We start from the raw sequence: 18,085 nt of genomic DNA on the forward strand, positions 1-18,085 counted from the left end.
ATTGCCATATACAAAGCTTCTGCAGAAGGAGATGGGGCTGGGATGGTCAGAGGCTTCTGAAGAGTCTATGAATTTTAAGAAACCCAACATTTGTCCCGCTGCAACATAAAGCCTCTTTTGACATGCGATGAACTAAGCTCAGGTAAGATGTCCTCAAAGGGAGATTTCTTTTATCCACAAAGGAGGAGGGGATACCACTAGAGTACTCCTCATCTTCTAAGGAAGAGTCTGGAGGAATGAAATCCAGATACGGATAGTCATTCAGAATACTGTGCAAAAGCTCCAAACAGGGTGAAGAGGGAGGTAGGGAACTGCCCTCTTGTGCTTCTAAGTTCAGGAGATAAAGCAGAGAGATGACAAGGTCTTGTGATTAGTGAGTGAATGACAACAGTAGATTAGAAAAGCATTATATTTGGCTGCTGATATTGCAATGATTGTAATTACTTACAGTAGCCTTTGACAAATTCATTAAACAACTTTTGCAGGAAGAAAGGAAGCAGAAGCAATGAAGTAGATTAAGATAACTTACTGGCTATTGTAACCAATACTAGGCTAGATGCCACTGGAAGTTGATTGGTCTGTTATTTCATAAGACATAGCTGTATGTCAGTAGGATGATGTGCCCTGAGTCTGTACTATCAGTACACAGACACTCTTGCACTGGGGCAGCCTTTTCACGCTCTGACTAAGACGCTGATATAATGTCTGCACTCAAGGCGTAAGGCAAAGATCAGTACTACTGTCTGGTCGAGTGTCTTCGACAGAGCAAAAAGCATAGGTGGTGGCTGCACAGGTCTGTGCTTAGGAGTAGCACTTTAAACTCCATCTACATTTGTGTCTGCGCTTCTCTAGCACTTTTGATGGACCTTTAAAGGATGCCTTGACCTTATTTCTGTGTATGCATACAGAAGATAACTGCACTTTACTGATATATGCTTATATTCTGCAGCAACCTTTTAACTTCAATGTGGATTACATATGTCAAAGAGTTCAGACAGACATGAAGAATTTACAAATTTAAATGATAAAGCATCACTATCAACAATACATGATTAGCCCTAACCTAATGAAAATAGGATTGCAACTGGGCTCTTAGAAGCTAATTTTATAAAGGTTTTGCTGCATATATAGAGACTTTTCAACATGTAGAAAAGGCCTTTTATAACACTGCTCCATGGTTTATGTGCGTATAAGTACAAACTCTGACAAGATGGTGCAAGTTATCTGTCTGCTGCAGGTAGACATCCTTGAGGGCAAAGCATAGGCACAGAACTGGCAGAATTGCAGTGTACCCACATATTTTATACTAAATATACAAGCACATGCATAGAGCACTCTTACACAAGTTTATACTTGCTCTGGTGCATGTGTAAATACATATCTCGGCTTTTGCAAGCTATTAGGAGTTTGGTCTAGGTCAGGGGCATAGCCAGACACTCAATTTTGGGTTTGTGAGCCCAAAAGTAGGTGGGCACAACAACCCCGCATAGCATCTCTCTCTCCCCTCCCACCCAGGTGATCGGGCATTTCTCAAGTCCCTTAACCCCATGGCACTTTTAAAGCCTCAGTTCTTCACCAGCAGCAACTCATACCCGTTGCTCATACCAGCCCCAAGCCTTCCCTCTGACCTGGTCCTCCTATGTAGAAACAGGAAGTTGAGTCAGAGGGAAGGCTCAGGGCTGGCACAAACAATGGGTATGAGTCTCTGCTCACTGCTAGCAAAGAACTAAAGGCTTTAAAAGGTACAAGAGGGTTGGGGGAGTGGAGCTGAGAGACCCAACTGCCTGTGGAGGGGGGGGGAGGGAGAGATGCCAGGAGCTCCACCAGCCATATCGCAGTTGTGCAGCTGCTGGGTGGGCCTGTGTCCACCCATGGCTACGCCACTAGTCATCTCCGTTCTAACCCCTCTCCCCCTCCAAGTACAGCTACCTACCAGTCCATTCTGGCTGTGGTGGAATGGGTGATATCGGAGGAGAAGGTGTGGTAGTCTGTTTCTGCTGTTCTATCATCTGCAGTAGCTTAATACGAGCTTCAGCACTCTGGCGATTAAGTTCAGCAATTCGCTCCTCTAGCCGAGCTTGAACTGTAGGAGGAGAAGTAATCTTTTGGAAAATGTAAATAGATTGGGTTGTTAGATTGTACTGTCCCAAGTAGAGGAAAACCTTCGAATAGCATCTTTCACAAAATGCTTTACAACAAAACCAAATTATATTCAGTACAAATAAGTAGGATACCATTAAAAATAATTGTTTTTCTACCCTGAGATGAGTAAGGCACAGCAGAAAATCCACACATTAACATTTTGATATCACAACACTAACATACAGTTATTAAATCATGCTTCTCAGATGAACCAAAGAGGGGTATTTTCAAAAAGTTGTCCAAGTCCAAATTAGGATGTTTTGCCAATATTATCCAACCCCCCCCCCCCCCCCCCCCAAATCTGACAGCCATTTTCAAACAGGAAAAACATCCAGTTTTACTGTTTGAAAATGGGCTACGAGAAAAATGTCTTAGCCAAAAAAAAATCTAAAAATGCCCAACTTTTGGACGCCAAGAAAACAGGCACATAAACGTCTATCTGGCATCATTTTGAGAGAAGTGGCACACAGACGTCCCTGCAGAGCAGAGGGGCAGCCAAGAGGTCAGTGCAGTGGGTTTTAACAATGGCATCCTCTTCCACCATAACTCCTGTATGATGAAATGTGAGCCCTTCAAGAACAGAAAAAAACCCTACTTTACCTAACTGTACACCACTACAATTGCCTTCCAGCCTGCAGGTGACTCCTATATTTAGGTATAGTAGGTATTTGGTTGGTTCTGGAGGGCTCACAATTTCCACCATAAATGAAATAGGTAGAGTGGGACATGGAGCCAGGTCCCCTTGTGCACATTCCACTACACTGACCACTAGACAAATCTAGCGACCTGCTTGACACTCTGTTGGGTATGCTCATAATACCTGCAGATGTCAGGCAGCCTGGCATCTACTGTCACTGTCACTCCTTAAGGGGGTGGGAGGGGGTCAGTGACCACAGGGGAATTAAAGAGGGATCATGCCTTCATCCCTCTAGTGGTCATCTGGTCAGTCAAAGCACCTTTTTATAACTTGGATGTGATTGAAAAAGGTCTAGACAAAAATGTCTTTTTTTGCCTTGGACGTTTCTTCTTATTCTATTATCACTGAAAGACATCCAACTTTTCGGCCCACCCTGGTCCTGCATTGTCATGCTTTCAACACATCTTCTTTTATTTGGACGAACTCAGTGATAAACATCCCAATTATGCCTTTTTGAAAATCACAATTTAGACGTTTTTGGCAGATGGACATTTTTCTGGCTATTTTGAGACGTTCATCTTGCTTTGAAAATGAACGCCAAAGTGGGCTACAATTAAAATATCACAATCAAATACACATACACTAAGTTACACAAGTCCTCCCCCCTTCCATTCCCTTCCCATAGATCACACAAAAGCCACTCCTAAATATCCAATGCTGCATAAATTATTTAAACTACCCTTATATTAACCTATTCCAAAAGCCTCTTCAAACAGTTAAAAGCCCTCTTTTGTTAATCACTTACCTGCATTTTACGGTTTAATCCTGAACTTTTATTTAAAAACATCTCATTTTCACCATCCTGTGTTTTGATGACATGTTCCCCTTCCAAAGCCTCTAGTGATTGCGCTCTAGATCTGTTCAGTTGAGCTCTAATGGCAACGTTCTGCTTTGTTAGCTGAGCAATTCGCGCAACCAGATCCTCACTGAGCACATTCTCATTGGCAGCATAAGAACTCTGCCCATCCCCTTTCCCTGCATTGTCTCCTAGCGTTTTGGGTCCTCCTGAACAAGTAGCATTTTTTGATTGCTGGAGACCTGACCGAGGTAAACTGAGAAATGAGGATGCTTGGCTTAAATTTTCCAAATCCTCCTCAAGAAATGCAGTCTTCCAGTTGTGGTTGAAAAGCTGTCTCTCCTCTGAAGAGTTGCGTGTGTTCAGGGACACAGGAGAATTCTTTGTGTTCTGATATTCCTCTTGCTTCTTCTCCAGAAGATAAAATTCTTGGGATGTGGGATGTGATGGAATGGCCCTTTGCAGTGCTGCCGGTATTAAGAGAGAAGAAGTAAATACATAATCAGGTTGAGATTTTCAAATATCCTGAACCTGCTCTCCAACTTTCTCACAAATTCAGTTCCAGGAAATAAATGACTGATTACTGAGATGATTGTTAGTTGAACCTTGCTGTTCACCATTACATCCTATGTGTTGAAAGAAGGCACCCAAAGCAGTAAGAGAAAAAATGTGGGGGAGGGGGAGGAAGAAAGGAAGGGCTTTATGTTTAAAATCTTCATTAAGAGTTTCAACATGAAGAGAAAACTGAAAACACATCCCAAAACATATCCTATTAGGCTACCAAGAAGCAATAAAAAATTGTTAGGAATGATGTTTTCTTTCCCCCCCCCCCCCCCCTTTTTTGCTCGAGTATATCATGAAAGAGGATTTGCTTATCTGCAATAGGAAAATGCAACCATGCATATCGGTGATATCATTCAGTAATGGCATCCTTTTAGATTTCATTAAGATTGTATACTACTGAAAGCTTCCTTTCCCATGCACTAGCGCTCCTGCATCAGCAATGGCCACCCAACATCAATCTATAACCTAGCTCTTTATGCACATTAAGTCAATGGGACTGGGGGGGGGAGGGGGATGTGACCATTTCCCCCCTCTTGACAGAGAAACTATATTACAGGTAGCAACTCCACTTTCTCCAGTGATTGCAGGAGAAAATGCAGTCATACACACTGATGACTCTAAAGCTGAAGGTAGCTGTAGATTAGAGATATATGTACAACCCAGGCAATAAGAGATCTGGCGTTGAAGCTGTAATCTAACTGAAAAGGTTTTTTTCTGATTGATTGTCCAAACATGCTATTAGGTCTTGGCAAATTATCCAGACAGTAATGTTTTGTAAAAAGTGTAGACTGAGGACCAGGTTGCTACTCTGCATACAGCCTGAATTGAAACTGCATGCAGATTAACAACGGATGCTGCTTTTGCTCCGAGTTGATATATTCCAATCCAAACTGGAGAATAAAAGTCTGGAGTGCTATAGCAAAACTGTATACAGTCTGAAATCCAGTTTGAGGGGTTTGTTTGCTATCAGATGAATGAGACCTGGGTTAAAAGAAACAACTAATTGAGATTTCCTAAAATGTTTTGTAGCTTGAAGACAGTACTATCTAATGTATGTAGAGTTTTTTGTCCACTGTGAAAATGTGGTTTGGGGGACAAAAACACTACTATAATGATGTTCTGATTCAGATGGAATTCAGAAATGACTCTGGGCAGAAATCTGGGGTGTGCAGATCATCACTCGGTTAGGAAAGAATTAAGTATATAAAGGACAAAGTTCACTTACTCAGCATTCAGAAGTTATTGCAACTAGGAATAGCATCTTCCAAATTAATATTTAAAATAATTTCGGAGGTGCTTTCCTAATGACTCAAAGGGAGTATGTAATAGTTGCTGCAGCACAATCTTGAGATCCAGGGATGGGACAAGACCTTTTCTTTGGTCATTTCATGTTCACTAATCCTTGCATGAAACTAGAGATTAAGGAATAGATGGAAACATATCTATGTGTTTATGGTAATCAAGCAGAGGCATACAGAGCTTGTTTGTAATCTCAAATTTCAGAGGAGTAGTAGGTGAGGTAGTGATGAACTAGGCATAACAAAGGGTTTTATTTTAATGTATTTTATACTTGATATACCACCACTCATAATAGATTGAGGCAGTTCACAATCAATAGCGTACTAAAAAGGGGGGGGGGGGGGGGAAGAGAAGAGTTTCTCAGAAAAAGTGCATGAAAATAGCCAGGTTTTGAGAAGCATTTTGAACCATGTATGAAACAGTTCTGATTGCTGTCTCATGGGCGACATCTAAGTGCATCTGTGTTGGAGAAGGTAATGTGTGAGATGGCATATATGATATAGAGATGTTGATAAATAGGAGGTTGCCAGTGGTGCTAACCCTTTATGTACTAATGTTAACAGTTTGCATAAAAAGAGGAGTGTATAACTTTATCAATTTGTAATTTAAATGTCAGTTTATAATCAAATATTATGCTCAAAATCCTTATTTTCTCAGGCATTGGGAAAATGAATAGCCTTACATTTGGTAACATTCAAGAAAATGTTACGATTTTCTAGCTCGCTGCTAACCTGGCCAAGGCAAGAGTTGAGTAGTGAAGAGTCAAATGAGTAAGTGTAGATAATTTGAATATTATCCGCGTAGCAATATGGACTACAGCTGCAGGTTTGAATTAATATGATAGATCCCTGGGGAACACCAAGATTAAGAACTGTATCTGAAAAAGAAGTGATATTGGGGATTTGAGATTGATAGAACTGAAACCAAGTCATAGCAGTTGATGTAATTCCAATGGAGGATAATCTATTCAAAAGTAAATCGTGATCAATCCAATGATAAACCTAAGGAAGTGACAACGGCTGATTTTTTATTTAAAGCAATTCGTATTTCACTATAAGGCAGACGGAAGAGTCTAAATCCAGCCTGCCTGTGATATTTTGTCTGAAAAAGCTGATAGTAGGTTAAAAACTTGCTTCTCTAAAAGTTTGGAGAAGAGAGGTAAGTTAAAGATTGATCCACTTCAACCATCAAACTATCATCCCAAGTATCATCACCCGGGGTACAAAGTATATCGTAGTGATAGGGTGGACCGGACTGGTGGAGGGGTAGTATTGTATATTAACGAGACCCTTGACTCAGATAGATTACAAATTCAGCAGGACACAAACCACACTGTCGCGTGCTCGTGGACCTTGGCATACTGTCAGGCTTCTTCCCCGGGAGCACTGGGTTCGTGAGCCCATGGGCCACTACCGTGGAGCGGCAGTGGCAGGCAAGATCACCTCCAAGGTAGAGATGAGACAAAACTGGACCAGAACCCCGGACTGGAGTTCTACACCGGAATACACGGAACTGGAACGCACCGGACGGGTGCGCACTGGAGTGGAGCCCGCTGGACTGGAACACACTGGAGGGCCCCACAGGACTGGAACATACAGGAGTGAAACCCGCTGGACTGGAACACACTGGACCTAGGCTTCACCTACGCTTGACCACCTTTCCCCGAGGGTTGAGCCCTCAGGTTCTGGCAGCCAGTAGGACTTACAGGAAAACCCGGAACTGGAACTTGCAAGCAGGAACAGTAGGAATGAAGATCCAGGAGTGCCCCCTGGCACCTAGGCGCAGGCAAGGCCGACAGGCAGGGACTGTCTGGGTTCTGGCAGTCGGCAGGTTTAAACACAATGACTAGTAAACTGTACCTAGGCTAATAGAAACGCTATACCCAGGCAAACCAGTCATACACAAGAAACATACACAGAGCACACTCAGGAGACTTGAAAGCTATACACCAGCTAACAACAAAGCTGTGCCCAAGCTAACAAGTCATGCACTGGAAACAAACACAGAGCACTAGCAAAGCTATACACAGGCTAGTCTAAACAAACACAGAGCACTAGCAAAGCTATACACAGGTTAACAAGCCACACGGTGCCTAAGCTGGCTAGTCTAAACAAACACAGAGCACTAGCAAAGCTATACACAGGCTAACAAGCCACACGGTGCCTAAGCTGGCTAGTCTAAACAAACACAGAGCACTAGCAAAGCTATACACAGGCTAACAAGCCACACGGTGCCTAAGCTGGCTAGTCTAAACAAACACAGAGCACTAGCAAAGCTATACACAGGCTAACAAGCCACACGGTGCCTAAGCTGGCTAGTCTAAACAAACACAGAGCACTAGCAAAGCTATACACAAGCTAACAAGCCACACGGTGCCTAAGCTGGCTAGTCTAAACAAACACAGAACACTAGCAAAGCTATACACAGGCTAACAAGCCACACGGTGCCTAAGTTGGCTAGTCTAAACAAACACAGAGCACTAGCAAAACTATACACAGGCTAACAAGCCACACGGTGCCTAAGCTGGCTAAACAAACACAGAGCACTAGCAAAGCTATACACAGGCTAACAAGCCACACGGTGCCTAAGCTATCTAGTCAAACATAGAAACTCACACAGAGCAAACACTGAAACAGTGTACAGAGCACTCTATACACCAGGGCCCTAGATGAAATGCAAAGGCCAGGGCTGTAGTCTCTAAGTGATTAATAAACCCCTTCCACACCAGAGGCACAGCTGCAGCAATCACCTTGCATCCAAACAGAGGCTTGACACACAGAGCAGTCAGCCCAGCGGGAGCCATCTTGGATGCTGGCATAGAGGAGTCGGCGGCAGCCATCTTGGAAAAGGCATAGCCCACACAGGTGAGGTTCAGTAGGGCAATCAGCACACACAGCCAGAGAGAAACTAAGACAGAGACAGACACAGAGACAAGCAGAAGCCAGCACAGCCACTGACTCCCAGAAACAGGGTAAGTCTGAGGGTGGTCACGGCCACAGACGTAACACACACCTTTGAATCATTGTGGGTTGAAATTCCATGTATAAAAGGGAAAAGGACGGTGATAGGAGTGTACTACCGTCCACCTCGCCAGGATGAGCAGGTAGATGCAGAAATGAAAAAAGAAATCAGAGATGCAAACAAAATGGGCAACGTGATAATAATGGGTGACTTCAATTATCCAAATATAGACTGGGTAAATGTAACATCGGGACACGCTAGAGAGGTACAATTCCTTGATGAAATCAAGGACAGCTTTATGGAGCAGCAGGTGCAGGAGCCGACGAGAGAAGGAAAAATTCTAGACTTGGTCCTTAGTGGAGCGCATGATCTGGTGAGGGACGTTATGGTACTGGGGCCGCTTGATAACAGTGATCATAATATGATCAGTTTTGATATCAACCTTGAAGTATCTATACACAGGAAGTCAAATACGTTAGCGTTTAACTTAAAAAAAGGAGACTATGATAAAATGAGAACGGTTAAAAAAAAACTTAGGGGGGGCAACTGAGAGGGTAAAAACTGTACAACAGGCATGGACGCTGTTCAAAAATATCATCCTAAAGGCCCAGGCTAAACATATTCCGCGAATTAGAAAAGAAAGACGGAAGTCCAAAAGATGACGTTTAATGTGAGCAAGTGCAAGGTGATGCATGTGGGAAAAAAGAACCGAATTATAGCTACGTCATGCAAGGTTCCATGTTAGGCGTTACGGACCAAGAAAGGGATCTGGGTGTCGTCGTCAATAATACCAGGGCCGCCGAAAGACTTTCAGATTTGCAGGTGATATATAAGAAATTACATATATAAAATGTTGAGAGCACAGCAGTTCTACAGGTACCAATTCAATGGCTGCAATTCTAAAGGCCATTTCATTAGCATCATGGGTAGAATGGATTAAGTAAAAAACCATTTTCTTCAATGCTAAATAGCAGTGTATTCCTAATACAAACTTTCACCGTGGATAAGTCCGTTTCTTCAAGAAATAGTGATAATGGCATGATATGGAGCTAATGCACACTATACTAGAATTCAGCAGGGCTGCTTGATAAACATTCCTTCCCACTGTATCCAATATTTTAGGATTGCTGCCTGAAGGAGTGTTTGTTCTCGATTTCTGAGTTTCAGATTTTTTAAGAGCTGCCTCTACCACTTCTGACTGATGAAGTAACCGTGGCTTTACTTTGTTATGGGTGTGCAGATGGCAGACTTTGTCAAATGTCTAACTGCAGACCTTGGAAAACCTAACGGATCAGAAGAGATAACTGCTTGAGGGGTAATCGTGGATTTTAATATGAGATAAATATCACATTTATTATTTGAAACTTCTGCCTCATCAGGGAAAGTACCTGTGATAGTTTCAGAAGGAATTCAGGGTATAATGTGTTCTCACTGGGAGGATCAATTATAATAAGAGCAGGTGAATCAGTTCCTAATGAAGAGGAAAGTGATACGGGTTCTAAAATAGCATCTGCTTCAGCTTCCGCAAAACCTACATCATCAGAACCAGTCAAAAGTGCTTCTGAGTGAAGTTCAGTCAAAGGCAATGTCTTGGAGTGTCTTTGGGATTCTTGAAAATAGGCAAGTTTGTAACCCTTGCTGTATATTTGTAATGCTAGACAATACTGAGAGCTCAGTAGTTTTCGCTTGAATTAATTTTTGAACAAGCTAGAGCAATAAGAGTTTCTGATCTTTTTAGTGAGATGGTTAAGCGTTACTGGCTTGCAGGACACAGAATAAGACCAGAATCAAGAGTGCTGACTTTTCACCTGTGGAAGACACACAGTCATCATGGAATGGTTATACGAGTCCTTTCTATCTAAATGATTAAAATCTGGTGCATAAATTTGCTGCACAGCATTTTGCCTCTAGAATCATGTACCGTCTAAGAGATTTGTGCTTATGTTTGTCTCGGGGCAATTTCTGCAAATGGGTTATTTATGCACATACCATGACAGTAATGAACCTCATTCTTAAGCCAGGGTATGTGGCGTATGATCTCAGTCTCTCAATGTTTTCTATATGGGAAGGCTCATGCTTTGGTGCCATAACTGCAGTTGCTGCTTTCTTACATATGCTCTTGAGCTTATGGGAGTCATGAGTTTTGGTTTCTATTTTAGATTTATGCTTTTTCAGCAAGGTTAAACAACTGTCTTTCTATGGAGGAGAAGAAATAAATATAGGTGGCCTCTCAACAATCATGAACTCCACTTTCAATTTTTGTGTATGTGTATTTTAAGCTGAAATGTCACATCATGCAACATGTAACGGAAATAAGAGTCTGGCTGCACAATTTTTGAAATCCCCTCTCTCCCGCCACCCCCCTTTCCTATGTAGTTCCACCTCCTTCCCTTTGTATTTCATGTATTGTCACAACATATGTATGTTAAGTCTTTAAATGTACCTTTTAGTATGTAAACCACCTAGACAATTGCCCTGATAGGCGGATTAGCAAATCCTTAATAAAACTTGAATAGTCATTGCCAGTGCAAGACTGCTAGTACGCAGAGGGGAAGCTTTCAAAAGTAAATATTTATTGAAATTTGCATGGCTGCCATCATCGAGCGAAGTCACCAATGTGTATGGCTTTATTTCCCCCTCCTGAGGAAAAACGCGTTCTTCCAACATAACAGATGGAGTGGTGAAGAGATGGAAATTAAATTATCACTGTCTGTTTCTGATGCATCACAAGCTTGTAATTGTGTAGTAGTATCACCTTCAAAGTTTCTATTCTACTTACAACACCAACTTATACAGTTATAAAAATATTGTAATTTTAAATATAAACTTCAATAGTGCCAAACTTCCAAAAGAAAGTGCAGAATTGTCTGATGTATTTTGAGCATATAAAGTATGTCAGTTACTTCCTTTTTCACAGTACAATAGCTCACATTTAGTTGTGATGCGGATGTTTGAGATAAATTATTTTTCTACAGTGCAGCGTATTGCCTATGCTGACAAAAAATCAGTTACAAGCCTCAACCTCAAGTATTTTTCATTGGGTAGTATATGGACTGAGTTTGAGTGCAGAGATGTTAACTGGAAAATGTTGAAAAATGACACTATCTAAAATATGTATGTATGATGCTTCCTAGTTGATTCTGATAAAGGAAGATGCAGAGACTTCTATTTAAAAATGAGCATGCAAAGGAAATAGCAGATGGCTGTGAAACAGTAGGCCATGCATTCAACTGCAGAAATGTAAATACCACCTTTAATGGGCAGAATATCAGGCTTATTTTCAAAAGAGAAGGACGTCCATCTTTCAACACAAATCGGGAGATGGGTGTCCTTCTCCCAGGGTCGCCCAAATCGGCACAATCAAAAGTCGATTTTGGGCGTCCCCAACTGCTTTCCGTCGCAGGGACAACTAAAGTTCACGGGGGCATGTAGGAAGCGTAGCAAAGGCGGGTCCTGGGCATGCCTAACACATGGGCGTCCTCGACCCATAATGGAAAAAAAAGGGCGCCCCTGACAAGCACTTGGACGACTACTTGGTCCTTTTTTTCTTATGACCAAGCCACGAAAAGGTGCCCGAACTGACCAGATGACCACCGGAGGGAATCGGGGATGACCTCCCCTTACTCCCCCAGTGGTCACTAACCCCCCCTCCCACCCTCCAAAACATTTTTTAAAAATATTTTTTGCCAGCCTCAAATATCATACCCAGCTCCATGACAGCAGTATGTAGGTCCCTGGAGCAGTTTTAGTGGGTGCAGTGCACTTCAGGCAGGCGGATCCAGCCCCCCTCCACCTGTTACACTTGTGGTGGTAAATGTGAGCCCTCCAAAACCCACCGCAAACCCACTGTACCCACATCTAGGTGCCCCCCTTCACCTGTAAGGGCTATGGTAGTGGTGTACAGTGGTGGGTAGTGTGTTTTGGGGGACTCAGAACACAAGGTAAGGGAGCTATGTTTGCAGTGCCCCTAGGGTGCCCAGTTGGTGTCCTGGCATGTGAGGGGGGCCAGAGCACTACAAATGCTGGCTCCTCCCACAACCAAAGGGCTTGCATTTGGTCGTTTCTGAGATGGGTGTCCTTAGTTTCCATTATGGCCGAAAATCATAAACGACCAAGTCTAAGGACGACCATCACTAGGGACGACCTATATGTCAAGATTTGGGTGTCCCCGACCGTATTATCGAAATGAAAGATGGACGCTCATCTTGTTTCGATAATACGGGTTTCCCCGCCCTTTCGCCGGGATGTCCTGCGAGGACGTCCTCAGGAAAACTTGGGCGCCCCTTTCGATTATGCCCCTCCACATATTCCAGAGACACAAATCTATTTAATGCACATGCTTCTCCAGATACCAGTACAATCTCTACACAAAATATTGACTTTATAGCTATTGCACACCCAATGTGTGCATGTTTCCATGGCCATCACTACATTCTCTTGTGTTTATACATATATTATTTACATATGATTTTATTGCCATGTCATAGGCATATGGGGGAAGGAATAATATTTATAAAGGATTTAATCAAGCATAAAGCATTTTGTACACGTGGAAAAGCCTTTTACAAATATGTTGTGGCATATGCAAGTACACTCACCAAGATAACATACTTACATAAACTGTATGAAAGTATTCTTGGGGGCACAGTTTGGGTGGTACAGGGACAAAATTGCGATGTAGAAACTAACTTCATAGATGCCTACAGTACACACATACATTTACACCTACTTCAGAACAGGTATAAATGTGTGCATCAGCATTTGCATGCCATTGGTGATGGATCTGGCCTCATATTGCCTTTATAAAACATAACAATCCAAAATTTCCTTGAAAAAATATATGTGGTACAATGGAGGATATAAATAAATAAATGTAAAATTAAAGTGCAATGCAAATATCTGTGAATAAATGTATGGATTAAATGGGGATCTTTTCAGAGGCTTCGTGAGTGATGCTATTGATTTGGAGGAACAGCGATTTTGTGGTCAGCTTGGCCATACACAAAAGTGCATTGATATTGTCTACATAAAGTTTGGTGAATGGATGATTATAGGAACAAAAACTATTTCGCATAAATATTTTTGCACATGAGTTATGAAACTGGGAAGCTGATATTACTGGGTAAAATAAAGGGAGACTGATGATATGCATTACCCTTTATAGATTACACCGGATATTTAGTCTAATATCCATGTGGGACATTACAGGTGCTAACTGAAGGTTTCCCTTTTTAGTCACATATATTTGCATTACACTTTAATTTTACATTTCTTTATTGATAGCATACATTGTTTTTTTTAGTTGACAAGGTCTGTGGGAGGTATTCTTTGATTATGTATGATTTGTAGTTCCTAAAGGGCATATATGGCAAGGTTGGGTTTTGTCCTGTTGGTGGGCATCTTGGTTGGGTAATCAGTCATTCTTCCAGAGCATTTGATGGATGGTGCACCCTGGTTACCGGGAGGGGGAGGGGAACTACTTATTTTGGCATTTTCTTCTACCTGGAGGTTTAGGAAGAGAGGAGGGCTAAGGGAATATCTGCTGAGAAATTTTTTTCATTGGGGGGGGGGGGGGATAAACTGTGTACATTTTACTTTGTGAGGTTGAGGGAGGGAAGTACTGCTTGGCTGATTATTTGTCTGAACAAAGACAAGTGGAACTAAATTGCAGGTGAGCTCTATTAATGTGAATGGACTGAACTCCCCTAATGAGAGGTTTGCTTTATAGAGAACTAGGCCAACTGCAACTAAATATAGCGTTTGCACAGGAATCATATTTGTTGCCTAGGATTGAGTTCTTCCTAAAGCATCCTTCCTACACGTCTCTATACTTTAGCTCAAATAAGGGCAGCCAGAAGAAAAGGTGGGTAGTAATTCTTTTGTAACCTAACTTGCTATGGCAGTTTTTGAATAGCGCCAAAGACAGCAAGGGTAAATTTCTCTTAAATAATGGGGAACTTTATGGAGTAGCAGTCTCGCTATTGAATATCTATGCTCCCAATGACAATTCAGCACTCTTTCTCGGCAGCTTATGGAATTCATATGAGACTATGCCCAAGGCCATTTACTAATGGGTGGGGATTTTAATCTAGCCTGCAATCCCCTGACTGATGCATCACCCTCTAGGCCTACCCGTGCTAAAGGAGTGAGGATAGTTTTAACACGATTGATCAAGGAATTTAAATTAACAGATCTCTGGCGAGCGCTCTATCCAAGTACAAGGGATTATTCATTTTATTCTGCTGTACATGATTCTCGTTCCAGGATTGACATGTTTTTATGGTGATCAGTTCTGGCTTCCCAAGTTTTCCTCTAGTTCTATGTGGGAGATCCTACCCTCTGGGAGGGACTTAAATCTGTACTCGGAGGGGTGTTTATCAATCGGGGAGCATGTATTAAAAGGGATAAACAGGCCCAAGAAAAGCTCTTGATGAGACAGTTTGCTCTACTAAGAATCGATCCTACAAGTTGGAGGATGCTAAATGTAGAGCAACTTTGCAGGATATCCGCCTGGCAGATACTGCTCACCAACTGCAGATGGGTCAGCAAACTCACTATGAATTGGTAAATAAGTGTGGGAAATATTTAGCCTCTAAGCTCAGAAAGCTTTAATTAAGCAATCACAAAGGTGAACTGCTTTATCAGAAGGGGATGATACAAAAAAGGTTTTTACATTTTTTACCAACAGTTTTATGCTAAGGATGAGATTACAAACCCACTGATAGCACAGCTCAGTACCTACAGAAGGTGAAATTACCATGCTTGCAGGAGGAATGGGTCGTATCTTTAGATCACATAATTACAGTGGCCAAACTCCTCTCTACTATAAAGAATTTACCATCAGGCAAAGCACCAGGGCTAGATGGTTACTCTAATGCATTTTTTTCGAAACTTTCCGTGGCTATTCTAGCTCAGGTGTTTTAATAATGCAAAGGGGTGTAGTTCCTTGCCAGCTGAGATGAATACAGAAGGCATTACAATCTTGTACAAACTAGGGTGAGATCCTACTTCTTGTGGATCTTATAAGCCTATGTCGTTGATTAATGTTGGCCTCAAAATCTTATCCAAAATGTTAGATCACTTGAGTTCAATCTTGCCCGACATTGTTCATCCAGATCAAGCTGGGTTTACAACAGGCCAACAAACCACAGATAACATTAAAAGGGTACGTTATCTCTCCTGGGTAGCATGGCGAGGGCTCAACCAGCGTTGTTGTTTTTGGCAGTGGATGCTGAGAAGGCCTTCGATCGTGTCCACTGGCAATTTATGTTTGAGGTTTTGAAAAAACTAGATAGGTGAGCAGGCTATTTAAGTTGCTTGGAATTAATGTACACTGATCCCTGGACATGTTAAAAATTAACAGGGAATATACAGCTACTTTTCCCATGGGTAGAGAGACTAGGCAAGGGTGCCCTATGTACTCCCTATTTGCTCTTGTTATGGAGCCTTTTACTCAACGAATGAGAGATTTTGAGGATATAGCAGGTATTACAATCAATGGGACACCTCACAAAATTTCTCTATTTGCAGATGATATTATTTTATCTGTACTCAATATCATATATCTCTACCTATCATTATGAGAGAAATGTCATCTTATGGTCAGGTTTCTGGGTTTAAAGCTAACCTGGATAAAACAGAAGCTATGAATATCAATATGGAGGAATAAGATTGGAGGAGGATGAAGGAGAATTCTCCTTTTAAATGTGTGATTGCTAAGCTAAAATTCTTAGGAATTCTCCTTACTTGTGACCCTCATCACCTATTTGAGTCTAATTATGGCATCTTATTGCATAAGATTAAAGCTGATCTCAGACAGTGGTCTCGAGGACTATTTTCTTGGTTTAGGCGCATGGCCATTATTAAAATGAAAGTACTACCTAAATTTTTATATTTTTTTCAGTCTCTGCCCATTCCAATTTCTTTGCCTATTATTACTAGCTGGCAAAAGTTTTTGTTTAATTTTATATGTGGCCGCAGCACACCTCGAGTTTCATGGGCTATTCTGACTTGTAAACGAGAGCTGGGAGGTCATGGGGTTACTCATTTATATTCTTATTATGTAGCTGGCAGCCCACACTATATGTCAAGCCCTATGTGCAGATTGAAAAATCATTCTCTACCACTATGCCACTGTATCGTTTACCATGTATGTCAGGGTCTTGAACAAAACATCTCACGGCTAACAATTCATACTTTAAGAATGTATTGCTTATTTGGCATGAACAGTTATTTAAATTTGGGGGTCAGGGTTGGTCTTCTTGGGTATCACCCATCAGTTTTATATATGGAGAAGTGCCTGCACAGCGAAAGGCTGCGATCACAACAAGGCTTTACATAGTGAATTTCAGCATTTTTATACTAAAGGCTTGAAATCTTTTGAACAGCTGAAGCAGAAGTATGGTTTGGAGCCCTCTGATTTTTACCATTATCTACAGACTAGACATGGACTATCTGCAGCAGCAGCAGCATGAAAAAGTACTATATCTAGAGAGTGGCATCCTCTGGACCAGCTTTGGCAACATCATCCTTCTTCCAACAGTCTCAGCTCTGCTCTCTATGATATCTTGAAACCCTCTGTTTTCCAGAGGACTCGCTGTATGGTTGCTTGGGAGTGTGATATTAATCAGAATTAGAACCAGACTAGGAAAGTGTCTTGAGTAGTAACTACAAGATGTCTGTCTCTGTACAACTTAAGGAACATAACTACAAGGTTCTGATGAGGTGGTATCTCACTCCCTCTCGACTTCACCATATTTGCCATAATCTTTCTGCTTTATGCAGGCAACAGTGTGGTTCTCCCGGCACTTATCTCCATATGTGGTGGGACTGTGCTGTTTTACACCCATTTTGGTCTGCAGTCAGAGGAGAGATTGGCCATATATTTCATGCTGAGATTTGGTCCTTTACCCCAGCATCCTAAATGCTCCTTCCCCATCATTGGATACCACCTTGCAACGGGTTCTATTTTTTGCCTTACTGCTGCCAGACATGAAATTGCCCGTTTATGGAAAGCATCCCAAGCTCCTTTTGGTAGATTGGAGGCATTGTTAATGTTACATTCTGCTGATGGAAAACCTCACAGCTATTAAAAATGGCAACGACCAACAATTTGTTCACTTATGGGCACCATTGCAGTCTTCTCTCTGTTTTGTGGGAGGGGAGAGTGTGGTTGGGGTTGTTGATGCTTAGAGTTATATTTTTTATACTAACAGTGGTTTTCAATGTTTGCATATTGTTTTTTTCTACTGCTTCTGTTTAGTGCATTACCCTGAAAACTTTAAATGGAAAAAAAAAACACTCTCCCCATTAGTAAGCACTAAGTCCAGTATGGACCAATCCCATGTTGGTTCCATTACCAGCTATTAGAACAGTTTTAACCGTACAGAATATGGGATCTATAGAAGACCCCACAATAGGGATACACCAATCAACATCTGGCATATTAAAATCACCTATTAATAGTAATTCCCCCTTCACAGTTATATTTTGAATGTCTGCAATTAAATCTCTGTCCACTTCTTCTGTCTGTGAAGGAGGCCTGTATATCACACCAATATAAATACATTTTCCATTCCCTATTTCCAGATTGACCCGCAGTGCCTCTTCTTAACCCTGCAGGTCCT

The 18,085-nt window shown here is 41.7% G+C and overlaps 1 protein-coding gene across 6 annotated transcripts in view; it reads right to left on the reverse strand.

The window, feature by feature from the left end:
* SPICE1 (spindle and centriole associated protein 1) overlaps nt 1-18,085 on the reverse strand; it is a 143,679-nt gene that overhangs the window by 18,822 nt on the left and 106,772 nt on the right. For all 6 annotated transcript variants that reach the window (XM_030203909.1, XM_030203907.1, XM_030203908.1 and 3 more), the window contains 2 exons: nt 3,585-4,102; nt 1,934-2,102 (listed from right to left, as the gene is read on the reverse strand). In XM_030203909.1, coding sequence (XP_030059769.1) covers nt 1,934-2,102; nt 3,585-4,102 — 687 coding nt within the window. The remainder of the gene's footprint in view (nt 1-1,933; nt 2,103-3,584; nt 4,103-18,085) is intronic.

The sequence above is a fragment of the Microcaecilia unicolor genome, chromosome 5 (genome assembly GCF_901765095.1).
Source record: "Microcaecilia unicolor chromosome 5, aMicUni1.1, whole genome shotgun sequence".
NCBI classification, from domain to species: Eukaryota; Metazoa; Chordata; class Amphibia; order Gymnophiona; family Siphonopidae; genus Microcaecilia; species Microcaecilia unicolor.